This window comes from Centruroides sculpturatus, unplaced genomic scaffold (assembly GCF_000671375.1).
Source record: "Centruroides sculpturatus isolate CEXI.00-Female unplaced genomic scaffold, Cexi_2.0 scaffold453, whole genome shotgun sequence".
Classification (NCBI taxonomy): Eukaryota; Metazoa; Arthropoda; class Arachnida; order Scorpiones; family Buthidae; genus Centruroides; species Centruroides sculpturatus.
This window is the reverse complement of record NW_019384758.1, coordinates 214,539-226,199: the sequence shown is the minus strand read 5'-3', so window position 1 is coordinate 226,199 and position 11,661 is coordinate 214,539. Positions and strand designations below refer to the sequence as shown.

At 28.6% G+C, this 11,661-nt stretch overlaps 2 protein-coding genes across 5 annotated transcripts in view; one reads left to right on the top strand and one right to left on the bottom strand.

The window, feature by feature from the left end:
• Window positions 1–6,454, bottom strand: part of LOC111628737 (zinc finger CCCH domain-containing protein 18-like) — a 70,223-nt gene extending 63,769 nt beyond the window's left edge. For all 4 annotated transcript variants that reach the window (XM_023372575.1, XM_023372573.1, XM_023372576.1 and 1 more), the window contains exon 1: window positions 6,299–6,454. The gene's annotated coding sequence lies outside the window, so the exon portion shown is untranslated. The remainder of the gene's footprint in view (window positions 1–6,298) is intronic.
• A 190-nt stretch (window positions 6,455–6,644) lies between these two features.
• Window positions 6,645–11,661, top strand: part of LOC111628735 (beta-catenin-like protein 1) — a 54,752-nt gene continuing 49,735 nt past the window's right edge. Inside the window, exon 1 of the mRNA XM_023372571.1 lies at window positions 6,645–6,718. Within this exon, the coding sequence (XP_023228339.1) occupies window positions 6,689–6,718 (30 nt within the window). The 5' untranslated portion in view covers window positions 6,645–6,688. The remainder of the gene's footprint in view (window positions 6,719–11,661) is intronic.

Here is an 11,661-nt window from a genome sequence, read left to right as displayed (position 1 = left end):
TCCGTTGCATGTCGCTTCGCGTTGAATTTTCGTCGATGTTAAGCCTAACAAAGACTATTGTATCGTTAAAAATTATTTTTTTATTTTGTACAAACAAAATAAATATATTGAAAAATATAAAAATAATAAAAAATTATACTTCAGATGTTAATTTAGTATCAAAAACATAAAATATTTGAGTAGCCCAAGACATAGCCAAAGATTTAAGCGCCACAGCACTGGCGAAAATTTAAATTTGCCGACTGGAATTCTTTCAAATGATTGACTTTCGGAAAATCGACGCTCTACTGTATTTTGACTGGTTAGAGTTCTTATTAAATTTCTTAACTATAAACTTCCATGCAGAGGGAAGACTTTCTGCATCCCTCACATTTAAACAGACTTCCTGTATTTTACTCCTATAAATCTCCTATAAATAAGCTGCTTTTGAATTAGTGACATTTGTGTCATGGTGTTTTGCAGTGGTACCTTGGAAAAGGGGATATATTTTGTCAACAAGTGGGATTGATGCTATTAACAAACCAGTGTTAAATTAAAGAGATAAAACTTAGATTACACATATTTCTTTCTTGGATGACATGAGTTTTACTCTTGACAACTCAATAAGAATGTAGAGTTTCCAGGACTCTACTGTGTTATTGTAACCATTATTTTCATATTACATTTAAGTTAAAAAATTTATTTTTCAATTTTAAATTATTTGGATAAAAAACTCTGAATCAAAGTTAAAACCTGAAAGAAGACGATGTAAAAAAAAGGTGGTAGAATATTTTAATTTATATAGTTTAAATATTAATATTTAAACTACATAAATTATTAAATTCAATAATGGTAATTTATACTAAAAAAACAAATTGTATAAAATTTCTATTATAAAAACACTTCTAAGATAAAACTAAATTCAGTGTGAACAACACTAATACTTTTTCAGCAACACTAATTTATTTAAACAAATGTTTTTGACTTTTTTCATAGGTCTGTGTCAGATTTAACAAATAAAATAGAACATTTGAACTGAAAGTTCTAATTAACTTTCTTACAGCATGTTTTAAAAAACATTTGAAATATGATTTGAGTGAGAACAGCTACATATTTTAACTATGTGTTACAACATAATATATATATGTATAAAATATTACAAAAATTCAATTCAAAGATAAATACATTGTAAAATGGACCCAATATAGCAAAATACTCTACAGTAAAATTAAAATAAAATAAAAACAAAACAAAAAAATGAGGGGAAATCTAATTATTATAATTAAAGTACCAAAAATAATTTTCAAAATATTTGTCACAATCATTCCAAAGAAATTATGTCATTAATTGTGCTAAAATATTATTAATTTTATAATCCATTTATGTAGATAATTTGCAGATAATTTTTTATGATAATGCTGTAGATATTAGATGAGATGATTCTTAAGACAGATTCATTTTGTTAGAATGGTGTACACCTTTATATAAATTTGACATTATTTCAACTTTTTTAAATGAGAAAGTGAAAAAATAATACCGAATTGACATAAAACTTTACATTATTCTGACAAAATTGACATATCTACCAAAATTAAGGTTACAATTTTTGTAAAATAATATTATCCAAGTAATAAATTATGGTTTGTTTGTGAAGCACTACATTTTATTATACATTTTTACATAAAACCTGAAGAGGTTAAAAGGACTGAAAATATTACATGTTTCAGTGCTAATGAAGTACTGTACATTTTATTATTATGGTTCTTCTCTTAAGGCTGTTTGCAAGAATTTTAATCTCAAGGTTAAATCATTTTGATCCACAGAACTATTTACAATGTACAGGGGGGAAAAAAAGAGAGATTTTTGTTCTATAAAAGCCATACTACTCAGTTTGAAAAATAATTTTTTCAATATAAAATAAAAATGCTCAAATACATTCAACACAACTTGCATATATCAATGCAGCTCACAGTTTTAAGAATAAACATTGAAGAACACAGTATATTTTATATGAATATAATAAAAAAACTCCTAACATTCTATTTACACTTATATTGAAAAAACAACTTTTCATAATTAATTTATAGTAATTTATCAATATGTTTTTAACAAAAATTTCTTACATGCTATTTTAGTTTCTATTTTCAGTATTTCATTTTAGCAGTAATTAGAGCTTACAGCATTTGTTAGATTTGATATAAAACAGCTGTCATTTTTAAAATCCTCAAATTAATTTAGATCAAATGTAAAAACATCTGAGACAACAATAACATTTATTTCAAATAATTAAAAAAACTAGAAATTATTAAAAAAATGAATTAAATGTAAATGTAGATAAAAATTACTTAATTTATTTTCTATATCATATCAAAAGTTAAAAAATTTTTGAAATACATAAATTAAATTAAATTTGATATCTTTGTATAAATTTTTGCTTAAGATTTTAAACTTTATAGGAGTCTTTTAAATAAGTAAAACTACATGTAGGGTTACATGAGTAACATTCCTAAACTGTTAAGACAATAAATGAGGGATTGTCGGTGAGAGAGAGAGACATGTGAGGAAAGATGATAATTGGTGATGCAAAAAGGACAAAAGATGTTACAAACGCCAGAACCTCATTGTTCTATCCATAAGACGGTTGAAAGAAATAGCTGAATGCTGGAAGATTATTGTTACTTCTATTTCTATCATTATTTCTACATACATTAATTTGAAAATTTACATTAATCTCTAACTACAAGAATTTCTATGATCACTCAAATAATTTACTATTTGCAATGTTCTATATTAGTTTAATTATTACATATGTTTAAAGAATAAGTGGCTTATTTAATGATTTTAAACTATTTTATACATATCAATATCAATTTTACATAAATTTTTAGCAGTAATGTACAGATCACATTTTAACAAACTCAAAAGTATCTGCATTTATATCAATATTGCTAGGTGGAGTGCTACTAAATTTCAATAAAAAATCAATTAATAAAAAACCATATTTGTATTTACATTAAAAGGATATTGTATTTTCAGCATATAGAAAAAAATTTATCTTATCAAGAAAATTTTTGATACCAATGAAACAGTTAATTCAATAAAAGTATTGTTCTTTCTTTAAATTATACATAAAGTTTAAATGAAAGTTCTTTTGACACAATTTTCAAATTAAAGTAGTGTAAAATATTATAATTTTGCATTCTTACCAAATTTATTATGCTAAGTTTATGGCCTCTCTACTTTTTGTTCATCCCTTACATTTTTGTAAAAGTTTCTGTTTGAGGGCTGTAGGCCTGATAAGTTCATTCCATTTAGAAGAAATCACCACTGTACCACTGGTGTTATGACAATCATACCTTTGATGAACTGAATTAATGATGCCCGTCTGATAGAAGTCTTGGATGATGCATACAAAACTCCATTACAGCCCTCTTCATGTCATTGTTTGACTAGAATTATTGCCTTTTCAGCAAACTAAACTCATGAAAATCACATGGTGAGAGATCTGGACTTTATGGGCACATGATTCAAGGATCTCCCATGTAAGGGTGTCAACTTCTGTCTGATGACATTGTCAACATGGGGGTGCCCACTATCGTCACGACCTTCAAGGAACTTTGCACACCATTTCACAATGGCAGTTTGCATCCTTATATGTCTTCATCATTCTGTGATGAAATGTCCAACAGTTTATGTCTTTCTTCAGCCAAAAATAGGACAATGGCATATTAATCTAATTTGGACATATTTGGTAGCACACATTCCATGTGCAATTCTGAATACAACAAATATCTTACTAATTGCACTAGATCACTGGGTTTGTATCAGCTCATTCTAGATATGGTGCATGTCATATGTCATTGCAGTACTTACAAAAATGTTTCGATCGTCCCTTATCTATAGGCTAGAGCATAAACTTTTTACCAAGCTTTTTAAAAGCTAGTCATTATTATTATTAAAAAATTAGATGTTAATTTCAATTTCCTATTTACTATGTTCAAATAATTCAGATATCTTTAAATAAAAGTATTAATCATCTTTGACTGAGAATAATTTTACTTTTGAACTCAGTGGAGAGCAATTCTGAGCAATGTGTTTGAGCAATTGCATGTTTATAAGAAACTACACAATTATACTAACCTTCATTTTGTACATAATTTTGTATCATTTGGCTTTCAGCTATATGATTTTGGATATTATGGATAATTCCAAAACAACCACATTTTGAAAATATCAATCCAATCCAAAAATTAAAGAGCATACAACACATTTTAGCCATATGGATGCAGACACCATTTTTGTTGTTGACATGCTTCCTGTGCTTGCTCCAAAAATTCTGAACAAGTTGAATGCATTTGAAGTAAAATCTGATTCTAAATGTAAATGCAGTTGGCACACTCCAATTTCTAAAGTAAACATGTTTAAGGTGCTCAGTAACTCAGATTGTAAAAGTAAATGCACTCTGATATCAAAATTAATCAATTAGCATACATTTTATATTCAATATATGAACATTTGTTAGCTAACTCTGACTCTTTCATACATCTGTAAGAAGTAAAAAAAAAATCATCTGCTATTATTACTTTTTCAAATAGTGTTAAGAATATTAGGCCTCTAAAAAAACATCCTTTACGTCTGATGTTTCATATATATACATAAGACAATAATTAATTGAAAGTTCCTATGTTCTAAGTGCTAAACATATATTCCAATATTTAATAATTATTAATTTTTTAAATATAAATATTGTAACAAAATTATTACAAATGTTGCTTCTAGCATTTGATATAATTATATTAATTAAATTATCCACAACCGTGAGGCAGATAATAGTGATAAACTCAAAAATAAATTCAAAAACTTTAATAAACTCAAAAACTAATTTTTTGAGTTTATTAAATCGTTTTCACTTTGATCCCTGAGCGTTTGTGCCCATCATTGGTCTGGTAAGACCTCACTATTATCTGCCTCACAGTTGTGGATAATTTAATATGATAAATATTGTAGTAGTCAAACATTCCCTACAAAAATTTAAATGCTATTCATATTTTTTAATACTTTTTAAACAAAACAGCTCTAAAATCATTGTTTCATTTTTTATTTCTATCTAATAAGTATATATTTTGAAATAAGTAAACAATATCTCTGGAGTTTAAAATCTAAAATCATACGTTTTATTTGTTTATTACCATATGCCAGACTTGGTTTATGCAATTACATTTTGAAATATTATATAAAGTTGATTTCCAAACACTGTTGAATTACAAGCAAATAGTAATTCTAATAAATTATGTAATATTAATTACTATTTTGTAGTTAGTTTACTTAATTAAAAAAATTAATATTCTGAAAGATACTTTACTGCTTTGTGAAAAATAGTTAAAAATGTATTAGTACTATCAAAAAATACACACTCTTATATTTCAATTTCAAAATAAAGCATTCGAAGATATATTAATTATAAAATTATACTCTCTTATAATTAACATATCTTTGAACATTTTTATAATTAAGTAAAATAAATATTACATAGAAAAATTTTAATTATTTTGTTGAGTAAAATACAACAGTACTCAACATCATTTATTATGGAAAGTTTAAGTGTCATCAAATGAATGAAAAATTGCAATGTAACAAAATATAGAAACTGGAGGGGATGCCAGATAATAACTTCACACCTTAGAAATCAACTCCAGCAAGAAGTTTAATGAAACTAAAACATTTTCAACCTAATTTGATGGGTCTTCATCAGTCGAGCGTTCCAAAATTTGGAAACACTCAACCGACGATGTCCTGTAGAATTAGGTTGATTTCTAAGGAGCGAAGTTATCATCTGAAAAATTGCAGGGAGACTTTTATCAAGACACACTTTTAACTCTTTAATTACTTAAGCCGAATGTTCATTACATTCCAGTTTTAGCAGCATTATTAATTAACAATTTCATATTTAAAACAATACACGACGAGCCAATCAGCTTTAAACACATTTATATGTACATTTATGTATAAAGCACTTTAAAAATGTACATTACACGTGCAATGTACACTTCAATACATTAAAATGTACATTACAACGAAATTGAACATTTCTGTTCAACAATACTCTATCAAAGTGCATTGTTATCAAGGCTTTACACTTAGTATTTATATAATTGCTTGTATGACGCATTTTTCGTCATAACTTTTATAGTTTTAAAAAAAAGTTTTTGTGTATAAAAACGAAAAACATATTTGATTAGGCCTAAGATGAATCTCTAAGCCTAAGTCATAAACAAAAGATTTTTACACATTTATAAGTGAGGAGAATTTAAATACTTACCGTTTAATGAAGATATTTTATCTGCCAATCGATTAAGTCTCCGATATTATAATTATAAGGAGAATTTTTAAAGTTATTTGTCGAAATATTTCCGGCTATAACGATCAGACGAATACAAAAATCCAGGCGACCATAACCACTGCACTGGAGTCAAACTCAATAACACAATCGAATTTGCGGTAAATATCTTTCGCGTTTTATTATTTTTTTTCTCGTTAGAAAATTATCGAATTTTTTAGTAACATATATCTTCTTTGTTAAATGGTATTCTTAATTTTAAATTAATTTTAATTTTTGTTTTAATTACGAGTTTAATAATATAATTCGTCACCGATTTTATGGTGAGTGTGGTGTCGCTGGTGTCGTCTGCCGGATTTTCTTAACACTAATATGGATGTTGGAGAATTATTAAGCTATAAGGTAGTAAAATGGATATTATAATTTGAATGGTTAGATTTATATTTACGATGAAGTTGCGAGATTTTTGTGAACTATTGTTTGGGGGCATTTCGGAAATTGGATCACGATCCTCATTTTGAATTAATAACATTTCGCCTGTTAATACGAGCTTTCTGATGGCTGATCTTCAGCTTTTTAACTTAATGTATTCTTCACGCTTTCCATCCTACTCGTTCATTTTTCATTAGTCAACCGATTAATTTTTTTAAAAATCTCTTTGACATTAGATGAGTCCATGATATAACGTTCTTATTTCAGTAAGATTTGAATTATGAATGAGAAATTGGCCACCCCCAGAGTAATAGATCCCCCGTACGAGCAAAAAAGTCAATGGAACCATATCTGTATGTGTCACCCTATGAGAGAAATTTGCATCCGAAGGTCAACTTTTACTGTGAACCAGTATAATGCCTATTTTCCGTGCTTGCCTTGACGTAGAGCACGGGGCAGATGCAGTCATTTGCACAGAAGCACTGGTGATGGAGTGAGCCCCATGCTCCCTAAAACTATATAACATCAGATACTCCGCGAACAGTCTAGTGAGCTACTCAAAGATGACATAGCAACGTGGGCTAAATAGTTTAATGTGATAGTCTTTAGTGGAGCAATGATACTCCTGATCGTGTGCGGCCTGGAAGTAGGCCGATTTCGGGAGATTGTATCTCACTGAGGGTTATATGTAGCGTTAAGATTCCAACTGTTTCATTCAGAGGTGTAATGACAAAAGTATAATTCCCTTGACATTTATCTGCATAATTGATGAAATTCTAAACTTAAAAACACAATTTCAATGATAGCTTATTCATTTTGGTGATAAATAATCTGTTTTGCTTTGAAATATGTTTGACAGTTTAAGTTATAATATAATCTTCAAAGTTGTGGAACCTTCTAAGCATATTTTTTGTTTAATTTAAAACCTTTTGCATACAAAAANCTATTGTGATGGCATAAAAAAGCTAGAACATCGCTGGAATAAGTGCATTGCTAACAGAGGAGATTACATTGAAAAATAAAAAAAATTTTAACATTATTTTGTTTGTTTTTCTATGTGAGGCCGCGAACTTTCCGAACAGCCCTCGTAAATATATTAAATTGAACTAATTAAAATACATGGAATAAAATAAAATAATACTAACACAATATACATAATTATATCAATCGAATGTGCATTACATATTATATTTTATTACATTATTTTTTATCATAAATTTCCATGCCAATGGTAATCCTCTGGCATCTTTGTAGTTTAAACACTTGCCAGTAAGATTGGATCAATATACTTCAAACTTTTCTATAGTCATTGCTAAAGACAATGAGCGCACTGGTCTACCAATCTTAGCCTCATTCTATTCAACAACCGAACCCTCTGTTTGTGCTACTATGGATAGTGCCGTAGTATAGTGCCCTTTGTTTACATTGTATATATGCTCTTTAAGCCTTTTGCTGAAATTCCTAGTAGTGACACCTATATATTCTTTGTTCAGGCCTAATTGATCATTTTTATATGGTATCTTGTATACCCCAGTTGTTCTTCCTCTTTGATCGTATCTTTATCATTTCTAAGCAAATTATAAACTGTGGTACCCTTTTGTATAGTAATCTTGTATTCTTGTAGTCTGCAATTTCCTTCATGATATTGGACATTCCTCTGTTGTAAGTGAACTTAGTAATTTCTTTGTTCATATTCTGCTTTGTCTTCTTTTTGTTAGGATTTGAGTATGAGCTTATTAACTCCTCAATAACTTTTGCTCCAAATCCCAAGGTTCTAGCAATGGTTCTGATCTTATTCAATTGTCACAACCTGTTGTACACATTGGAGTAATAATGGAATGCTCTTCTAATAAGAGCTCTAAATGCCAAAAGCTTATACGTGTGTGTGTGTGTGTGTGTGTGTGTGTGTGTGTGTGTGTCATTGGAGAAGAAAGGAATGTATAATGGGTCATGGGTGGATTTGATATATACCTTTGTGCTTAAGGAACCGTTTTTGAATGAAATGCCAATGTCCAATTAACAACAACATTTGTAATGTTAATAGGAAAACAATTGCCAGATTTTATTAGGTTGTTTCAACTAAGAATAGAGCTAAATGAAGAGATTTCATTCAGCCTCATTATCATTGATCAACTGAGAAAAATAGACTGCCTTGTTTGTTTTATTACATTTATTACATCATCTTGTAGGGACTAAAAATTGATTGCTATCTCCTGATCTAGGCTAAATCTTCTTTTTTCTGTTTGAACGTACATAAAAATCTAAAGTTTCATTTGTTTGAAAAGACAATCAGATTTCAATATATAAAATGATGAACAGAACTGATCATTTTGAAAATTCTAATAAATTATATGGAAATAGAGATTAACTTTATTTTCTAAAATTAATGTAATAATACATTAGTAATTTTGAAACCATGTAATAATACATATTAAAAAATAAATTCTTTAAATGCTTAGACATTACAATATATAACAACTATCAAATTAAATAGTTAAAAATATTTCAAATTAATTTGTTTTAATCAGTATATAAAAATTATAATGGATAAGAAATATTGCATTCTAATATTAAAATACAGATGATGAACATTTGAAACGAAAAATATAGTTAACATCAAGCTGGAACCTCAGTTTACAATATAAAAATTATAACCTTACTATTTCCAGCAGATAATTTCAGTCCTGTACTAATGTTTTCAACTCCTTTGAAAAGTTGAAAATGGTAGAATATTTTTAAATTGAATGTTTCTTCACTATGTAAAAAAGAATTCTTAAAAAGCATTCCAGAACTAGAATCTCTTCAACTTTTCAAATTTACTATGGTAAAGATCTAAAGAAGATTTCTCAAAGGAGTCAAAAACATTTGTGTNCTGTTAATACGAGCTTTCTGATGGCTGATCTTCAGCTTTTTAACTTAATGTATTCTTCACGCTTTCCATCCTACTCGTTCATTTTTCATTAGTCAACCGATTAATTTTTTTAAAAATCTCTTTGACATTAGATGAGTCCATGATATAACGTTCTTATTTCAGTAAGATTTGAATTATGAATGAGAAATTGGCCACCCCCAGAGTAATAGATCCCCCGTACGAGCAAAAAAGTCAATGGAACCATATCTGTATGTGTCACCCTATGAGAGAAATTTGCATCCGAAGGTCAACTTTTACTGTGAACCAGTATAATGCCTATTTTCCGTGCTTGCCTTGACGTAGAGCACGGGGCAGATGCAGTCATTTGCACAGAAGCACTGGTGATGGAGTGAGCCCCATGCTCCCTAAAACTATATAACATCAGATACTCCGCGAACAGTCTAGTGAGCTACTCAAAGATGACAAAGCAACGTGGGCTAAATAGTTTAATGTGATAGTCTTTAGTGGAGCAATGATACTCCTGATCGTGTGCGGCCTGGAAGTAGGCCGATTTCGGGAGATTGTATCTCACTGAGGGTTATATGTAGCGTTAAGATTCCAACTGTTTCATTCAGAGGTGTAATGACAAAAGTATAATTCCCTTGACATTTATCTGCATAATTGATGAAATTCTAAACTTAAAAACAGAATTTCAATGATAGCTTATTCATTTTGGTGATAAATAATCTGTTTTGCTTTGAAATATGTTTGACAGTTTAAGTTATAATATAATCTTCAAAGTTGTGGAACCTTCTAAGCATATTTTTTGTTTAATTTAAAACCTTTTGCATACAAAAATATAAATTTTATTACTATATAAAAATTAAAAATATTAATTAAATAAATATATATTTGGAAAATCATTCAATTCAAATAAATAACTACTGGTCTGAAGACTTTTAAAATAAAATAGAAATTTCTTATTTCAGGAATAGCTCGCCAGTGGCTGAGTGGATAAAACCACTGAACGCTGGTAGTTGGTCACAGGTTCATGCCTGACCAAGTGGCCACATGGAGTTTTCTGAGTTTTCTTCACATGTTTAACATGAATAGAGGTCAGTTCCATAGAAAGTCCTCGATAGGCAGTTTCTCCTTAGCAGATTACCCATGTGTAGTTTTTCCTTATCCCATTAATCTTATTTCAGGATTCCAGGAATAGAAACTTAATTTCTAAATTTTTAGTTTTTATTCATTTATTTTTGACTGACTTAAAACTGCATTGCTAAGTAAAAACTCCTCACATATCTAAGGATTCCTCTAAAAGAAAACAGTAATTGTAAGAAAATATTTATCTTCAGAATAAATGAATTGAATTTAATATTTGGGTTTTATCCATTGATTTTGAAGATACATTATAAAAATTCAAAATATTTAGAAATTAAAATTACATTCCTGAAATAAGCAGTTTCTATTTTGTTCTAATTTTTTTATTTCTTAAAAAATCCACAGTTATTATAACAAATTAGTTTTAGAATATTGACCTATTTTACAAATGTTTAAATGACAAATTTTATTAAAACTTCATAAATAATAATTGTCTTTAATAAAATGAATATATTTTATTATTAAAATATTATTATAAAGATAAAATTATTAGATTCTGATATTATATTGAAATATAATATTAACCCTTAACTGGTTTTATGGGGGCCGCGCGGCCCCACGCATCATATTTTTACGATTTTCTAAAAATCTAAATATCGTGCGCAGCTGTCATTTTATGTAATCTCATTACGTCGCGACTCTTAGCGAGTGCCAAATGTTCGGCCCTGTAGCACTTACAAGGATGGAGCTACGTACTTTCTGGGGGCCGCGCAGCCCCCACGATACCAGTTACGTTGGTTTTTTGTGGAAATGTGTTTTTATGTTTTTTTTTATTTTTACAATTATTTTGCAAATATATCTCAATCTTGCATCAAAAATTCAAAATGACTACCAAAGAATCATTTGAACTGCTAATAGATGATAATATTATACAAATTGCTAGATCAAGCCGAAATCT